The sequence below is a fragment of the Hyposmocoma kahamanoa genome, unplaced genomic scaffold (assembly GCF_003589595.1).
Source record: "Hyposmocoma kahamanoa isolate Upper Pololo Valley unplaced genomic scaffold, ASM358959v1 99702, whole genome shotgun sequence".
NCBI lineage: Eukaryota > Metazoa > Arthropoda > Insecta > Lepidoptera > Cosmopterigidae > Hyposmocoma > Hyposmocoma kahamanoa.
This window is the reverse complement of record NW_020656001.1, coordinates 297,515-317,940: the sequence shown is the minus strand read 5'-3', so window position 1 is coordinate 317,940 and position 20,426 is coordinate 297,515. Positions and strand designations below refer to the sequence as shown.

General features: G+C 37.0%; 1 protein-coding gene across 2 annotated transcripts in view; it reads left to right on the top strand.

The window, feature by feature from the left end:
- Positions 1 to 20,426, top strand: part of LOC113239201 (protein apterous-like) — a 142,309-nt gene that overhangs the window by 73,657 nt on the left and 48,226 nt on the right. For both annotated transcript variants that reach the window (XM_026476093.1, XM_026476092.1), the window contains exons 3-4: positions 16,989 to 17,162; positions 18,263 to 18,519. In XM_026476093.1, the coding sequence (XP_026331878.1) occupies positions 16,989 to 17,162; positions 18,263 to 18,519 (431 nt within the window). The remainder of the gene's footprint in view (positions 1 to 16,988; positions 17,163 to 18,262; positions 18,520 to 20,426) is intronic.

The following is a 20,426-nucleotide window of genomic DNA, read 5'->3' as shown; positions in this document are numbered from 1 at the left end:
CTCGGCATGACGTGCCCAAAGTAATTTCCGTTTTAACGATCCCTTGTGTTCATGTGTTTTGGTATTATAAAACACCCGATGCGGAGTAAAGTTACAACTGCCGAATTGCTGTGTTACCGCACCACCGTGTCACATTATTAACCAAATAACAAATAAATAAAATAACAAAACACCGGCCCATTGTGATCATCGCCGTGTCAAATCGCTTGCCGCGTGAAACCGCGGTGCCTGATACCGAAAGGGATTCGGTTTCGGTTTCGGATACCGAAATTTTAATTCAATCCTCGTTAAGGCCATTGTTTAGGAATTTGTTGCTTTTTAAAAGCCTTTGTTTCGCATAATACGAGTAACTATTAACATTGTATTAGACATGCGTCGTAAATTAGAATTACTGCCAACGAAATAAGAACAGAGCAATGATGTATTAAATTAAAACGATTTGGAGCAAAATGATGTGTGTGTTTGAATTCACAACGCTTATCTTCCTTTGTTCACTTCTTTTAAGTTAGTGTAATGTTGCTCTTGGTGTGATTAATGTGAGTGAGAATATCATATGCAAAATTTAAAAAAGAACATATTATATCGAGTTCTTATGGGAATCAAAAATATAGTAATAATAAAAATAACAAAAGTCTTTATTGACTCAAAACAATTGCATGGTGTCTTATATTACGTGACATTATTATGCGAAGAATATTTTGAGTTGAAGTTGAGCATTAGCGCCCTTACTACGAGTAGTATTTTGTAATAAAGCTGTATGACAGATGCTACGTTTTAGACCGGATTTAATTTACACAGAATTATTCAAATTCAAATTTTAATTCATGTACTCTGAATTAGTCCATATTTGTTGATAACAATCTTATGAGCTATATTAGTAGAAACAAGAAGAACAATTACAATACACCAAATTAAATTACTACATTATTATTATAAATACATTATTGTATGTTCACGTGTAACTCGGTGAACCTTCGAAAAACAGCCGAGTCCATTCTTCCTGATATCATCCTCAGCATACCATTGGTGCTCCCACGCAATCGCAACATCTGTGACGCACTTTTTTTGCGCATGATTGCGTAAAAATCATCAAACATGCCAGAGGCGCTGCACAAGCGGGGAAACCTCAACAGAACCCTAAAAACGTTAAGGTACATTACACGTAAGGCGTTTGTACGCTCGCTGTGTGAAGTTGGTCCACAGTGTACCTGTATAAACATTCTGGCAGTAAGCTCTGAAATGAGTTATTTTTACATTTACAGAGCATCTAAGAAACCTCTGAGCCAACATGTTACCGCGCACCGACTACGCCCAGCACTACATTATTATAATGCCAAACATTTTACATAATAAAATAATCCAAGCAAAAGTGTGACAGAGAAATGAGAACAACAGTTTTTTAAGTGTGTGTGTGTATCTGTACAAAGTTTTCTTCTAAATATACTACCGAAGTACCTAAAACAGATTAAGATATACTACACTATTGATCGAATATCGCCAGTAGTGAAAAGGAACAAGATCCGTGAGATCCGTCAATGTCTAACTCGATGTGCTGCCGTCTGTACTTACTTGTAACATATCGCGCTGCTGTTACAATAGTGTTGTAATTCAAAATATGTGAAATTCAATATTATATGATTACTGAACGTAAAAGTTGCTTCTCTACACGTCAGTAAAACCGTAGTTAGAATATTGTAAGAAATAATTAATTAACTCCTAATCACTGACACTTTATGTGGTCTAATTCTGGCCAAAATAGTCCTTATTATAAAATGTGAAATAATTTTTATAAATATATTTGGCAAGTAGAAAATTGTTAAAATACACCGAGACAATACACTTTTTGAGTTAAAACACTATTACATTAAAATTGCTATATCACAAAAATATAGAACGAACCAAAAAGACTAGTAATCTTTATTTATTACATCCATGAAATTGAAGCAAACATTCAAAATGGAATAGTTACTTTTGTCATATTCAACAATATTTTCATAAAAACTGCCTATTCTTCTCACTCTGGAGCATATTGTATGACTGTATTTGTAGTATATCACGTTTCGGAATTCACTTATTCACCTAAATTTTATTGAATTTACAAGCCTCGCGTGAACCGTCTCGATATATCATAATATATTAAAATGTGATAAATAAACTCGTTTTTTGTTCTAGTTTTTTATTTACGAAGAATAACTTAATAAACTGTAACAAAATTACCGAGTGCAAACGTTAAGACGGCACCAAGAAAACAGCGATTTTGAATAGGTAATAATATCTGTCAGATGAATAATCAATTTTGTTATTCACCAAATAATGATTGTTTTTTAACTCGTCCGTTTGACTAATGGCGGTATGAATGTTTATAGAAGTAAAAAAATTCAATCGATTTGAGAACCACCTCCTTTTTTCAAGTCAGTTAGTTCAAAATAGATCTTCCGCAAAAGCGAACGAACGCAAATGGGGGGAGTGGAAGAACTATTCAAGGATTACAGGAGTAGACTTGCAACTTTTGCATAAACTTGTGACGGTGTGACCTCCTTACATCGTCATTCCACCTTTTTATCGCCTTTCTCCGGGTCCTGGCCACTCGTGTTTAAATTAAAATTTTGAATTTCCATTTTTTTTCGATTTTGTTTGATTCCATCGTCACTCCCTGTTCGATCGCGGCAGCGAATACGTCTTCTCTTCTTATTTTTTTTAAACCGTTACTAAAAATCTCTTGTACGATAAACATTATAAAGATCATAAGTATTGTCCAAATCGGAATAAATACTTATAAAACTGGATTTATAAATAGTTCCAACCACTAGTTCTTTACCGTTTTGAACTTTGAACTTTAAACGTACTAAGCAAGATGTACGGAGGCGCGCTGAGTGCGGATACTACTGAACATTCCAAGCGGTACCAGCAGCGGTACACGCTCACATACTATTGTAGGACCGCAGTGATATAGTATACTGGCTTCAATGTCACAAGTTTAAAATCGTTCCTTTTGAGTTCTGTTTTGAGCTTCCCCGCTTTTCAGCAAAAATTGGAAGATATATGGCAACACAATACTCAGCCTGAAGTACTCGTATTACTATATATGTTACTATCACAGATACACAAGTCACATTTACTTAAAATAATATTATCAGCGCAACCCTTTGCGATTGCTATCCACTTACAATTGTATTGTTGACGACTGATTGGTAGGGTATATAATCAAAAATATAACATTCGCTTTGTAATCGCTACGTTTGGAATGTTGTCAGTATTCCAGCCGGTGTACTACTCGTATATGTGGTTCTTGTAAGCGAATTGTGTCACCTTGAATGTTTTCGGATCGCTATTCGTGTTTACGCTGCCGCTTATCACATCGCTGTTTCATTGGCCCAATACTAAGTGCATTTGCTTTTGAAACGCGGCGTTGCATGTCGCTGGCTTATCATCGCTTGATTCTGCGTTAAGCGCAATTTACGTACCCGTCACAGGCGCAGCGGTGTTAGTGTTTGCTAAATTTTATTTATGTATTTACCAATTAAGCGTTGTAGTACAAAACACTCGCTGATTAGAGTTTGTTACCAAGCGCGAAATGCTTGTTAGTGTTACACAAAGCGTACCTAAATTGGATCGATTTGGCTGTCGATATGTCTCATGAACAAGTAAGAAACTGCCTCCGTGGCCGAACGGTTACCATGCCGGACTGCCACGCAGAGGTCCCAGGTTCGATTCCCGGGCCGGGAGAAATGTTTGTATGGCTTTCATTTAAGTCTCTCGTGAGTTTGGGTGTAATTTGTGGTTGTCTATGTGTGTGTCTATGGGAATCGCTACACAGGGTTTCCCTAGTGCGGGGCTATGTTGAGTGTGTGCGTTATTTATTTAAAAAAAAATGATTATGTTGTACTTACCAACTACCCGTAGAAATAAAATACAACAGAGGAATAGATACAGGCTATATTTAACCGACTTCAAAACAAGGAGGAGGTTTTAAATTCAACTGTATGTTTTTTTCTACGTATGTTACGCGATAACTCTGTGAACAGATTTTGATGATTCCTTTTTTGTTGGCAAAAGGGTACCTCAGTAGTGATCCCATTTAAATTTAAAGAAAATGTTTCACCTTCAAGGGTGGCAAATTAGGGGATGAATCCGGCTTCGCGCGATTCCGGTAACCGATTTCATTCCATGCACTTTTGAGATCGGTTTTTTTAGATCTTTGTACTGAGATTGTTACCTAAACTTGTAGTAATACGAGTGGCGGCTGAAAAATAATATACCTAAGTATGAAATAATAGGCAACCACTTTTAAATACCAAATGTACATAGCAAATACACTTATTATATTTATCACAAAGGGACATTAAACGTTAGAAAGATTCTGTTAAAAAATCAATTGCTCATTTTTAAACATATTGCTTTGTTCTTCCGCCATTTTTTTTTTAAATTTATTAAGGCTTTGGCAAAGCCATCAGCCTAAACATGAAGTTTAAATATGTTTCTGTATTGGCCGCCACAAAGAGAATCGGCAATTTGAGGCGGCGTGCTTGGATTGACTCGGGATTCCTTAAAACGGGCCGATACGGGTATTTTAGTTCGAGATTCGTATAATTTCTCGTTTTAATCTTCGATTAAGGCACAATAGCACAATCCTATTCCACTTTAAACTAGATTTCACAAAATAATTGAAAGTCAAAATAAAAACGACACTTTTCCCTCCAAAAGGTCCAGAGCGAATCTCTTCCGCCATTTTGTCGGTGCAAAACGGAACATAATGTACAAAAGAGTGTCACTAATTTCGAAAAAAGAATAAACTACAAATGCGTCACGAAAGTGGCCAGAATTATTTTTGAATTGTAAATAATCAAAAGAGATTGCTTTTCAGTTACACCTCGTATATGTGTATACAGAGTGGATAAATACCGCCATCCTTACTTATAATTTACTGATCCTGATTTCTGGTGACAAATGGCCACGTGAGGTTCATATTACTTTTACGAATTCTCTGTCTGGTGATCCGGTGTAATGACTAAATTGTCCAACAAGTGATATTTGTGCTTTTATAGTCTATCTTTGCTTTTACCGTAGACATACGTGTCAAATTCATAACTTTGTTCGTTAAAATTTCTGATGTAGAGCGTATTTACGAAAACAGGTTTCATTCCCCCCATTTTTTGTAGTCTCTGAACAGCACTAGATACCGTTTTATGTGTTTCTCTGGCATTTTTGACAATAACGCTTTAAATATTCCACATTTATTTTTATTATAAAGAACTTACTGTGTGGGGGCATTGAATTTTCGGAAATTCAGAAAGTAAAGTGAAGGTAAGGTGGTTTACTGATAAAAATCTACTGTCACCTAATATGTTTGGGACTCATCAGTGACGGGACGAACAAGTCGTGCGTGAGGCGTGAAGCGACACGCTTGTCCATAACTGTTGCAGTACCTCTCAGAGCTTTAAATCGCAAAGATCTGCGGGGCCACTGTCAGTGTGCCCGTCACTCTGGGACATAAGTTGACAATTCCAACCTGCCTGTCAATTCACCAGCAACAATACCCTTCAAAACCGGAACGCAGTAATGCTGACATTCCCACTTGCCGGTAGAAATAGGTAAGGTGGCAGTACTATCCTGGATGAATTTTTCCACAAATTTTTCTATTGATACTTAGGCAGGCTTGTAGGCAACTTGCTCATATCACCTGTTAAATGTTGCAAGCACATCGAAGTTAACAACAATTTTGTGGGCAAAATAAAAAGCTAGACATTATTTTCTTTAGACAAGCCATTGTTCTATGGAGGTCGGTTTCCGAGTCAAAATAATGAATAGAGCTAGGCCCTAGGTCAATCACTGGGCAGGCTGTGTGGCCAGAGATAGCATCGTTCGTGACCGCCGGTCGTGGCGGAGCCACCTTCGATAGCTTCATTTCAGCCTTGGTGAAGGTATGGGCTTGGTGCGAGTGAGTAGCGGAGATTAGATGAAGTTTGAGCGCACGGCGTATGATGCTATCATAGCGATGGTTTATAGCTTCATTACAGTCACTAGTGGTCAGATATAGGTGTGTTTCAACAGGGAAGATGATTTCTCCGTACCGTCAGTCGATCCAGTGGGATCCAGTATTTCCTCTGATGAAAAATCCCAAGCAGACATAAGACTGCAGTACTAATTAATATGTTATAATATAAAATAATTAAAAATATGTCGCGTAAATTGAATGTTCTTTGGAAAAGTTAATACTAAGGTATTTGATTAATAACTTTTGTGACAATAATGATAATAACGCGCTCACCCCGCACTAGGGAAACCCTGTCTCGCGGGTGCCATGGACACACACATAGACAACCACAAATTACACCCAAACTCACGAGAGATATAAACGTTGGTCATACAAATGTTTCGACGAACCCGAGACCTCTTTCGTGGCAGTCCAGCATAGTAACCGTCCGGCCACGGAGGCAGAGACAATTGTCAAAAGAGGTTTGCATTAATATTAGACATAACTGGCTGATGACTTTACTATCTCAGTCAATCGTGACCATGAGACAAGGGGGCCTACCACAACCTCTTAAAACAATATTATTTTAACCTTACATTGACTTTTCGTCCATAACGCGCTTAAAGTAAGGTTATTGTAATGTTAAAAGTATGATGTTTTACTGGCGGCTTTGTGACTATTCACATTCACTCAGTTCGTACTATGACGTGACTTTACTTATGTCAAATTTAGCAATCTTAAAATAGTTACACGTATGCAATGGAAACAATATTATTTTCGAATTTATTGTCTAAATAAATTCTTTCTTAAAAATTATTTCCTATGTACTACTAAATAAATAAAAAACAAACAAAATATTGAAGAATATATGTAAATAAATAAGTTCAACTTTATTTTTAATCATTACGAATCAATATTTAGACAATTAATTCGAAAATAAATTTGACATAAGAACAATATTACTTTAATGTTAAAGGCGCGTCATAGTACGAACAGAGTGAATGAATAGTCACAAAGCTGCCAATAAAACATCATTGTTTTAACATTATAATAAGCTTTCTTTAAGCGCGTCATGGTACGAAAAGTTAATGTAAGGTTAAAGAAATATTGTTTTAAGAAGTTGTGGTAGGCTTCCAGGTATATGAATGGAACTTAAATCGAAATTCTAAACGACAAGTCATACGTATTCTGCTAAAATTTTGACAGTTCTTTCGACGACTAAACGTCAAATTTCACAATCCAAGATGTCTTTTATTAGTCATAACGTTTCGATTCTATTCTTATAAACTTTCGTTCAAATGGTACTTGAACTTACGTGAATAAAGGACTCAAAACGATGGTTTGGGTGAAAAACAAATATACGCGATTTAATTAATTCCATTTCCTAGCTTCACAAGAATTGTAACAGTTTAATGGATACGTAATTCAAATTATGAATAAAAAAATCGAAAATAGTTTGACGACATATCTTGCTTTAGGGAAACGCCACGGAGTTGAATAGTATCTTTGTTATAATTATTAATACAAAGATCGAGCACTCAGAAAAAATTATTTCGGTCCGGTTGGATTCGAACCGACGTCTTTTAGCATACCATGCCAGACGCTATACCAACTAAGCCACGGAACGAACCAGCGGACCTCACGATTTTTTCTGTGTGCTTGTTGTGTCTTTGTATTTAGTTTTTCAACGACTTTTTAGTCGTAGCGCCATTTATGAGAGACGCTTGTGTAGTATCGTCGTTCTACACAAGCGCGTTATTAGGGCAATTTATAAACTATGTCACGGTACGTTTATAAAAACGTTATTTATGTTAAGAAGAATAAATTCGCTGGTCTGGACAGACGCCGCTACAAAGTCACGAATATATTTAAGGGGCAATGTACAAGCTGCTATAATAAGATCCCTGTTGATATTTAGAATTTTGGCATTGACAACGTTTAAAATTATCGGGAAATAAAAATTGTATATAAGGCGCCGCGTAAACATGTCTTGTGTTAGATACAAGCAACCGGCAACTAGAAGCGATTACTTTGTTTTCATATAATTCATATAATAAAATCCCAGTTAGAACCGCAGTTGTGTGGGAATAGAATATTCGCTTCTATAGTCCATTTCAGCTTTGTAATCTTACTGTGGCATGAATCTCACAATCAGGTTACAAAAAGAAATAGTAAATTTGTTATAATATACCAAAAAACAAACCAATTGGAATATCTTTATTTCGGAATATTCATCCATGGGGGTTGGTAACAAAGCACTTAAAAATAGAGTTAGTTCTACAAATAACATTTTTTTCTAAAACTCTTGAAAAGAACCCTGGACTCTGTTTGCAATTATACTCAGGAGACTGTTGTCGCTGCCACGAACTCTATGCGCCAGGGAAGCCGCTCTTTTGCGCTGCTAAGCCTTGATTATGGCGAACATCCCCGATGCGCTGTAAAATCATGGCAGCAACATCCTGAATATGTAGTTGTGTGATCCAAAGGCTGCAAGTTTATAAAGACTGGCAATATGCCTTGAATAGGTCAATCTTTACATCGTCACTACGCTTCACGAATCTAGGGGCCAATATGGTGCCTCTCACTACTAACGCACTAAGCCCTGATTTCGTTCCTGAATTTTTTTTACAGTTACAATTTTTTTATATTTTTATAATCTACATAATATTCACGTGATACTAACATATATGCCCACTACATTCACTTCACAATGTTTTTGCTTTTGATGCACCGCAATGCTACCCTCGAAAGTGGTAGCCTTCTTAAGAAGGAATTTTGCATTAAGCCACGATGTATTTAGTTAGTATTACGTTCTTATGTTTTTTAATTTATTGTATTGCGGTGTGACGGTGTGATCTCCTTACGACGTCATCTCACCTCTTTGTATCGTCTCTCTCCGCTTGTATCTTGTCATTTTTTTTATTTTACATGTATTTAAATTTTCAATTTGAATTGTTCCATCTTCCTTCACTTTCTCATTTTGTTTTCGTACCACGGTCACTCCCGGCTCGACCGCCACAACAGTCGGAGCTGTTCCAAATTCCAATTACTAAAATCTTATTCTTGATTCTTTACCAAGTTATAATACAAAACATATAATACAACAGTCGGAGCAAAAGAATTATCAAAAATTTGCTGCAATAGTTTTTCGACCAAAAATGAAGCCATAAACCCGGATGTAATGGTGCCGCCATTGAAAGCCTAGCTATTACACGAATATAAAGATTTGTACAAACGCTTTCTGGCGCTTTTCAGCTGTTTGTTTTTGTTTTATTTTCTTTAATTTTGATTTCTGTGTCTCTCTATTAATCAATTTACTGTATTAATGTATGGATCTGTGTGTGATGCAAGACAATATACGTTTTATCTATCCATCCAACTCCAAATTGTCTTTTAAAGATTCATCTTCTGATGAATCTGAAATGCAGTGACTCGCTTAAGTGGAGCGCCATCTAGCATAACTGTTTCAATTGAAACTTTAAATAAAAATTGCGGTATATAAAGTAGATAGAAACTGAAAAGATAATGATAAAAATAAATTACTCCAGCTACTTGACCGTAAAACGGAAAATGTATCCATACAGATTTACACCACATCGAATTGGCTATTGTGTATCTTGCGTCAATACGTGTGCATACCCTTATATGTGGGTCATATTCTTTTGTTTTGAGCTTTGCTTGACGTTTTTGGAGTAATTGTTCAAATGTCGTTTCGATGCTGTCAATTGAAATTGCTTGCGTAAAAATGCTTCCAAATTGACTTTTTTTTTGCTTGTTATTGATTTTTATTTGTATGTATTTTTTAGTAACTTAATAACATAATAATTGAATCGTTCTTATTTTGTTTATTATCTGTTCTTAAACTATAGTTTCTAAGTCGATTCTCTCTTCGTTACGAACTACCTCAACAAGATATTTAAATAGTTTTTTATTCGATCTTAATAATAATAATAACTCGCATACTCATAGCGATAAACACAAATGGCACCCAAATTCACGAGAGAAATAAATATCGGCCATATAAATATTTCTCCCAGCCCAGAAATTGGACCCGGACCTCTTAGTGGCAGACCAGCTTGATAACCGATCGGCCACAGAGGCAGTTAAACATTACTACGTCTCTAGAAACTTCAAATCTCAAACGTCACCGCACCTACGTGAAATGGAATAGAGTAACAGTTGCTTGTATAAGACACTCGTTAGCGCGGCATCTAATAGACTATTATTCTGTTTCTGATTGCTTGAACGACAGAAATCCATGGATTTTGGATTTCACGGGAATGCTCCTTTTAGTTACTTGACTTTGACTTTGGAAAAATCGCCGCTGTTCAAGAATAGTTGCCCAAAGCAAGTTTGTTCGTAGTGTTTCAATCAGAATGTAGCAAAATTTTATTGCGAATAAGACACCGAGCTTTTGTGTGTTTAGAATAATCACTTGACAATAAGGGATCGGTTTCGCGCGTCATAATAAGTTGACTGGATATAGAGGGAGATAAGTGAATTCTGACCAATACGAATAAGAAAAGATTTGACTGGAAGCGGCATCCGATCTGAAGGCGAGGAATCACGATAATTTCTGTTTCGCTACCAGTTTAAAAATTCTGACCTATACGGGAAAAGAAATGATAAGAACGTTAGAATCTAACGGCCGTATTTTAAATCGAAATCAACAAAGAGCAACCCTTTAAAGATTCTCAGTGGAATATTTACGATTGTTCAATCAATGTAACAATTACAAGGGCAATTCGCTTGCCTGTGGAATAAAGTTACTTGCGTACATTAGATTTTGATTCTAATTGTTTTGTGAATATATAACAGCAATTAGAACGGATTGCTTTATAGCAGCTCTAACTCTATTTGCAATAAGTGCCGCTTGTGGGGATTTAGTTAGGTTAGGTTAGGACTTTAACTGGAAATCCAGTTTCAGTAAATGCTTAATTAGACTAGTTTAGCCCCAAAGCCGAACCGAAAGCAACCAGTAGACTATAAGTACAGTATGATACCATAGCTAATGACCGATATTGTCTTTCACTAGCTTGTGTTTGACTGTTACTAGGCAAAACTTTCAGTGCAGTTCGTTATTCAAAATTCAACGTTGAAAGCGTAGTAACACACTTGCGAAATTCGTTATTATACAACCCCTTCCACGACCTCGTTAAAAATTTAACCATGAGTTGGTTAATACGAGTTATGTACTTTGGCGCGCGACCGTACCGATTCAGCAGCTGTGATGGGTTAATGGTAAATTGGTTTGACTAGGTTTAATTTTATTTATGGCTTGCTCTCCGGTATGATTTCTCTATTAGTGCTTCCGCATTTCGGAGAGCGTGCGCTTGTAGTTTCAGTTTCAGGGTTTTTAGGTCAGAAAGTTCTTGAGTTGTTGATGCACCGTTTCGTACGAAGTGCTTTGCTTTTGCGTTTCCAATGCATACGGTAAAGGAATGGAGTACTTTCAAAAAGTATAAATTAGGACAAACTCGTCGTATAAATCGGACAAAATTTCAAAAATCGAAAAAAAGGGGGCATTCATTCGACAAGAATTTCATCGCGCTGTCCACGCGCGAAGTCCGCTTGCCGCGCAGCGACCTCGTGCGTCTAACTGTCACGGCAAAATACGCTCAATTTGTTTTGAGAGGAATTTAAATGTTGTTGCCTAGTAAATAGTATTCAGATTCGCCATGAATGTACGGACAACGGCACATCAGACTACACATTTTTGTTCGAAAATCGCCTCCAGTGCAACGGAACAAGATACGTCAATGTGTAGCTTGATGTGCTAGCGTGTGTACATGAAGGCGTGGTAACTGGGCGGTTGCTGCGCGGCGGCCGCACGTAAACTTTCGCCTCGTGTAACTGGGCGCTCATGGTTTGACCAGAGCCTAGCCTCTTTAACAGAAATAGAAAATACTTCCCTTTTAAATACAGTTTACACGCGCGCACACACCCACACCCACACACACACACAGCCACCCACACACCCACCCACCCACACTCACACACACACACACACACACTCACACACACACACACACATACCACACACACACACACACACGCGCACGCACGCACGCACACATACATACCAAAACACACACACGCGCACACACATACCTACACATACATACCCAAACACACATACATGCTTACACGTACACACACACACACATATACTCATACACACACACACATACACTCATACACTTACACACGCATACACACCCACACATATACATACACACACACACACACAGAGAGAGAGAGAGAGAGAGAGAGAAACACGCGCACGGACTCAAACATACGCACGTACTCAAACACACGTACTCAAACACACGCACACACACTCAAATACTCGCACACAGTTTAGTTTCATACAAATACAATTATATGTCAGACACTGAATAAGAAATCGTATAATATTTGCATATCTGCTTGCAGGTTGAATACAATGTACGTAATTTTTCTTATGACCTTTATCATTACTGTGTTCTGTTCTATTCTATTCTATACTACTCTTCCAAAAGTGATCGTCAGTTTACAAAATTATGAGAATAATAATTATGTAATAGTAAGTCACAGTACACAATAGTGTGCACATAAAAATCAACCTAATTAATGAAAACTTATTGAATTACTCAGTTTTAACTGTATCAGAAAACTAAACTGTGTGAATAGTCTGTATAGGACTCTGCAACAAGCCACATGTGTTTAAAGTTATAATTTGTACTTGGAATGTTTCCTTTTTACCGAACTAATAAGCAGTATAATGTCATTGAACCTAATTTGCTATGTTAAGAGAAGATTTCCTATAGAATAGATACAATTTTACAGTGAACAATTATCATAATTTTCGCGTTCTAATAGGGCATGTACATACCTTCGGAAGGCCCCTCGCGTTATGTCCTTACAAGATTATAAATTGAACATTAAGCTTTACTGTTCGAATGTTCAAACTATGTTTAGATCTATACGTTAGCTCTCATCAAAGACTTTTTTCGATGGCAAATTTAATTAAAAATCATAATATCTATCTTTTCCAAAAATCAGGTACACTACCCTCAATAACTCTAAAATATAATTGTGGACAATGTTTAAATTGCTAATGACATCGTAACACAACCGTTGTTCACGTTTTATCCTTCTAACGGCAATAGTGTGCACACGCCTTTATACGTGACCATATTCATAGGTAACATACAGTTTCTAATTTGACAATAAGATTATATAGCCGCTTAGGTTACTTCAAATATGAACTAAATGATGAAGTAAATACACGGGTCAGTAATCCCCGAGACTTATGTCATATGGCATATGTAGTTTGTCACTGTACTGTAAGTCCTTAATTCCTCCGTTCGTTTTTGCTCAGGGGCGTGACCAGCGATCTCAAAGTAATATTATCAATGATATTATACTTTATAAAAGGCTGAGATGTTACTAAAGATCGCGTCGTGCAGATTCGAAAATGCCCTAATTGGGACTTCTTGCAATCGGTTTGCATCCAGAAAAGGGACCAACGTAACGATTGTGAAGGTGCGTCATTTTAATAAAATTTAGAAAAATGCTGTCGTGTGTATTTAGAAAATGCGTTAATTATGATGTTAACATAAATAAAAGACAAGGACTCTCATGCTACGCGTAGGTTAGCAAACATATTTATATTCTTACTATTTTTTTTTTGTTTATTGAGCTTTGGCTACGAGGCTATCGACTTTAAACCAAATAACAAAATATAAAATGAATGGACTAATCCTAAATACAACAATGTAATAAACAATAAAAAGATAAAAAAATAAAGTATTTACAAAAGGCTAAGTGTTCTTGTGCAGTAATAAATAAATTGTCTGTATTTACAATTTCTTTCCACAAACAAATAAATAACCAGAGCTGTAGATTAACAACAAATGTAAATAACCATTGATTATGTTTCATTTATTTTTCTGTTCATTCTAATAAACAATAGTTGATAATTGAAGACAGAGATAGTAAACGTTTTGTAGCGAGTGTGATAAGGATATATTACCAACTTTTCGAAATGTTTAAAAAAATGATATAAAAAGAAAGTACAATTAGTATAAAACACTCTCTCCAAAACACAATCCAGACAACACTAATCCCAAAAGGGCCTATATATCTATATGATTTAACTGTAAATCACATGAAGTTTGTAATTAAACGAGGGTGATGATTTATGAGCATGTTCTCTCGTTTTGAGAATTTTGATGGGAGTGACGACGCGACGGAACGAACCAAACGTAAAAATAGTGAAAGAAAAGGGAATTTGAAAACGATTCAAAATTTTAAAAGTAAGTGGCCAGGAACCGGTGTAGAGGGTTGTAAAAAGGTGGGGTGAAGATGAAGGAGGTTAGCATCGTCACAACGGTAACCTTGATCTGATGCTGCAAGCAGGGTCATCTGCAGACAGCCCAACTTTAGTAGCAGCTCCTTGTGAAAGAGTTCGTCCAGGAAAGTACTGCCACCTTACCTATTTCTGCCGCCAAGAAGTCAGCGATTACTGCTTGGCCAAGCACGTCTACTAAATAGTACAAGGAGTGGTTGTCTGACACATTACTTTTTTATTTTTAAATAGTATTAACCCGTAACATCGTCCAATTGAAACCCGTCATCTAGAGGGTAAATCTTTGACAAAAATGACCGAGCACAATAAGTCCACAATGGGGCCCACCTATCCCCTACTCTGTTTGATCTCTCTCGTACTTTGCGCAGGCAGGATGCCACCTTTTTTCGCATAAACGCACAATGAAGTTTCATTAGAAAAAGAATAGTAACGTTGTCGTCAATAGTCGCTCAGAAATCAAGTCTCATTCATGCAGCAGCAGTGGAGCTTGTTGTGAAAAAGTTAATCCAGGAAGTACTGCCATTTAACCTATTTCTGCTGCCAAGCAGTAATGTTAGATTTACTGTGTTTCAGTTTTGAAGGGTAAGGGTGCTAGTGAAATTACAGGCACATGGGACTTGTCAACTTATGTCTCAGGGTGACTGGCGCAACGGCAGTGCCCCTCAGATCTTTGCGATTTATAGCTCCCAGGCGCACGACCTGTTCGTCCCGTCATTTGATATTATTAAAGAAATAAAAATGCCTCAACCACATTCGGTACTACTATCGGGGTTTTTAAAATTAGAATTTACGTTTTGTTCTATTTCAATTCCTAATTACTTCACCTCAGGTAAAGTTGGAGTCCTCAAATAACTTTAGTGGGTAATTAAACGAGGATCGAGATGCGAGATAGCGGGTTCAGTTTCCGAGTGAGACATCTCGGTGTGGTCCCGATTCCACGATTCCTACTATCTCTAAATCTACTTGGGCACTGGTCAGCATTTTTGAATTCAAATGAGTCGTGGTATATACCTTTGCCTGTACACTAAATATTGCTTTGACGTCCACGCTCAGTAGTTAAGAACTTCGGGCATTACGTGAAAGGTAGTGTGGTGTAGTGGTTCCTAAAGCAACCAGTTTTTTTAATTTATTTTCCAGAACAAAATTATTTACATTGGTTCTTAAATCTAACCTTCTGCAACCCCTGTAACGGGGTTGTACGTAGGTAGCTACAGTCATCGCATAGCATGATACGCTTTCATTTAGAAAAACAGAAATAAAAATATACTTAATTAAAACAAATAATATTACACAAAAGAAATTGTAACTATTACTACCAAAAATAATATTTTTTAAGTTTTGTTTACCTCAGGAATCAAACTTTTTTCAGTAGTTTTTTGTTTATTTTATTTACTGTATTCCCTTTACTGTGTTCCCATATAACATCGCATATAATATCTTGACGGTTGAAAGGTAAAAAGAATAAAGGACATTTTCGAATTTGTTAAGGAGAGAGGTTTAATTCAATTTTCAATTAAATTAAAAAATATATATTTTAGACATTGTCCACATCGCGTTATTTACAGAAAGCTTATGTATAAGTATTAGATCAATTGTCATAAAAAGAATTACACTATGTTATACAACAAACCTCTGGAACCCTTGTGTGTGAAGTTCCATTGCGTGGATGTATCGTAGGCAGGGCATTCTGAAACCAACCAATATAAGGCAGTTTGAGCTGTCATCCATGCTACGCATCTGGAAGTCGGTTCTCTTGCGTATTATCGCACCGAAGTTGTGTCAGCCCGTTTGACCGAAATTTGAATCTGCTATATAGAAATAAGTATTATGAAGTTATGCTAAGCATGAACAAATTACAACAGTGTAGCACAGTGCCTCTTAGGGTCGTATTCCAAAACTCTAATCAATACTCAAGTCAGGACTTGAGTATTGCAGTGAGCACTGAAAATCATACTCAAGTCCTTGCCATTAGGGTCGTATTTCCAGTGCTTGAAATCATACTCAAGTCTACTCAAATCCTGACTTGAGCATTGAGTAGAGTTCTACAAGCTCCGCGCCTAGCAGCAGCTGCGCCTCGCGGCTGCTCACTTTGGTGCACTGTACTGTACATTCTATCACATCAAACCAATTTCTTTAGGAGATAAGAGTCAAAATCGATTATTAGGTTTTCGCGATTGTTACACAAAGTAAATGAAACTATTGTTCCGGATTTAATACGCGTATATTTGTTTCTTTCAAACAAACCAACGTTTCGGGCCCTTTAAGAGTCAAAATGCTAAAATGTAGATTATAATATTTTACACCAAAAATGTATCTCCGGCCGCTGGTCTTTCAGTGTGACTTGATATCTATCTATGTATTAGGTACTTATACCCCGTATAGTCTTTTTCTTAGCCCAAGGAACCACTATATCTTTTAATTATCGATATTATTTCTCTGTATTTCACACCTCGGTAGATCTAAATGAAAATATTCCATTTTTTAATTTACGCTCTGAAGGCCCTCAACAAGACTTATTAGAAGTTAAAACATACCACATTTTACAAACTAGGCACACGCGTTTTTAATCTAGTTGTTTTTTACTTACCTACAGCGTCGATGTAATCTTTGTCGGTATACAGAAAACTATGTAGCAAATTCTAAAATAGTTTTTTTTTGCAGGCTTTACGGGTCAAAGCGGTGCGCACGGTGCAACACGCCTATTTTGGCGTCGGAGCTTGTGATGCGCGCGCGTGACCTGGTATTCCACGTGCATTGCTTCTCTTGTGCACTCTGCAGTTCACCGCTCACCAAGGGAGACACCTTCGGCATTAGGGATTCGGCCGTTTACTGCAGGCAAGAGCTACCTATAATTATCCGTTTAATATTTATCTTAGTGTTCAGAACTACGTCTTTTCTTTAACTTCGTGTCGATGGCAAACATTATAATGCTAGTTAAAATTATTAATACAAAGGTCGAATACTAAGAAAAAATTCCTTCGATCCGGGTGGATTCCAACCGAAAAGTTGTTAAGCAAAAGATCTGCAACAAGCGCTGAAAAATTCGTAAGGTCCGCTAGTTCTTTCCGTAGCTTAGTTGGCATAGCGTCTGCCACGGTTTGCTGGAAGACATTGGTTCGAATCCAGCTGAATTAAAGGATTTTTTTCTTTAATAATTATTAGGGATCGGAATAGGTAGAGTTTTTGTACCTGAACTTTGAGGAACATAGACAGAAAATGGAGACAGCCTTACGACAGTATTTTTAGGTCCTGGACCTGTTCTGGTTTCGGGAAATCATTTAAGAACACTAAAAATTGACATAATTGGGAACAAGCAGGTACATTATATTTATTTTAACTTTGCGACATAATTGGATCAGCGATATTGCGGACATTGGATTTTTTTCACGATACCTCTCTAAAAAATGGCAATCGAGAGATCCTATTGTCCTAATTAAATATTTTCGCATTACATTTTGCCACAGAACTTATATTTTAGTAGGAAAAAAATAAAACGTATATTTTTTGTATGGGACCATACATTTAGTGCCCCATCGTTACAAAGTCTTAGTCTATCCAGTCTTGGAATCACTACAGATGTATTATTTAGACATATCTTCTATAGATTCACTAAATGCCTTCTCAAATCTGCCTATTCACTGTTTATACGTGTTAGAATATGTGCAATATAAAATAAAAAATATTGTCGTAAGGCAGTCTCCATTTTCTGTCTCCATGTTCCTCGAAGTTTAGGTAAAAAAAGTCTACCTATTTCGATCCCTGATAATTCATAACAAACTAGCCGAGTAATTTAATTTAATTTCATTTTGAGTAATTTAACATCATGATAGTCAAACATTCATCTCGCGTAAAACCTTGAGTTAGTTAATGTACGCTCCACCTGTAAAATTCTAAGGCATGCAGGCATACGATTAAGCTCTTTCTCTCTCCTACAGGCTGCATTACGAAACCATGCCGGAGTACGGGCCCCACATGCCGGTCCCTGGTCCCCCCCAGATGTGCCCCGGACCTTACGTAGGGCCCCCGCCGGGCTCTCACTACACCCCATACCCATCGCCCGAGTTTGCGCGTGTCGAGCCCGATGTTCCTAAAGGCCCCTTCTTTAATGGCGCCGCAGCACCCCCGCCCCGGCAAAAAGGACGTCCCAGAAAAAAGAAGCCTAAAGATCAAGATCTGATGACCGCCAACCTTGGTGAGTGAAGCGATGTTATCTATTGCGCCAGTGCGAATTGCAGTCGTCAACGTTGTACACGTATGCATAGTTATATACTTAGATTCTGGAACGCATCCAGTGATGCTCTTACATAGTCCACAGCAAACTTGTTGGCTCACCACCCTCTTAGACAAGATAAAAAAAATTAACGCCTAACACCACAAAAAATAATTGAGAACACGTGTCTTTTATGTTAACTTAACACAAAAAAATATATACATATATTTGTACTGTAGTTTATGTAGATAACTAAGGTTTTTTAACCGACTTCAAAAAAAGGAGGAGGTTCTCAATTCGACTGAATGATTTTTTTTGTATGTATGTTACGCGATGCCTCCGGTATTTGTGAACCGATCTTCATGATTCTTTTTTGTTTGAAAGAGGGTACCTAGGGTACCTCCATAGTGGTCCCATTTCATTTTGGAGAAAATCATCCACCTCTAAGGGTGGCTGATCACGCATGAACATTATTTTTTATAAATAGCGCCTGAATTTTACTTAAAGAGCAATTATTTTAATGGTTGGTTTTGCTATTCTCCAATTCAAGGCGTTTTTCTCTGAATATGCTTTGAGTTGTGAGAACCGATTTTTATTACCTCCTGTGTCAAGTCCCGTATAGTGGCGAACTAGGGGATATTTCAATAAAACTTAGCAAATAGACGTAATTCCACGTGCTTTTGAGGTCGGTTTTTTTAGTACTCTGTACGGAGATTATTTTCAAATGCGTTAGCACTCCCAAGTAGCACCAACGTTTCTGAGGCCCTAGGACTCTTCAGCGCCCACTGAGGGGCGCTAGGGACCACTTTAAGAAACTATGTACGATACGTCACAAAACGCGATAAATTGACAAAGTCCAAAAAGCTCGTAGCCGCTGCCATTTTGCGTCCAAAACGAATATTGATATAAATTCGATGCCCGTTCGTTTCGCCGACAAAACGGTTACAATTTTATTAACACATTAAAGTCAAAACTGCATTTACCTCACCAGATTATCGGAGGCGACTTCCCGTGCGTTTTTTTCGACTTTTTACTTTTTCAAGATATCGAAACCTGTATGTTTATCTTGCCGGCAGCAGCGCCGCCGGCTCGCTCCCTGGCGAGAATTCCACTTCAATTTTGAAATTAGAACTTCGAATGTTGCCTGTCGATAAGCTAAAATGAAAAAGAAGAATAAAATGAAACGTATTTTAAGAATTAAAAATAAAGTTTTTGCACAACATTTTACACTGAATAGCAATGTAATAGTGCAATACAATTAATTGATACACTTATAGTCGATTGGTGCTTGCTCCAATGGCTTGATAGAGTCATTATAGGAATAACTGCGGCTTAATCACTTGAAACTTGAATAACATTATAATTTCGCTACCTCTCTGCTTGAATAAAAAAAGTGTTACTAGTAATGCAGTAATGAAAATGCCTTATCGGCTAAATCTTAATGCTACAGCTAATAGCATGTAATTGTAATGCTTAATTTATTTGCGAACTTACTGTGTGTTATTGAAATTTTTGTGAAGAGTGGACCTTCATGAAATTCTCTCTAAATTCTGTTTATTGATCACTTCGGGTTTGCGGAACTTGGTTCAAAATTTGACAAAGTATACCGATAGTAAGTTTTTTTTAAATGCTCAATTTAATACGATTAAAGATAACAATTTGTTTGTTATCATGTGTAGACATAGTTGATTACAAAACTTGAATGCTAAACAAAATAAACCGGTCGTGTTTCAAGGAGTGTTCAAATTTTGTCACGTAGTTACTTTGTTGAATATATTAGGGCATTGCTTTGTTGTACGTGGTGACTGTAAAGGTGCGGTTTACTCTTTATAACTTCTCGCTTCTGTCGTAACTTCGATCTCACTTGAAACTCACAAACCCTATCTGAA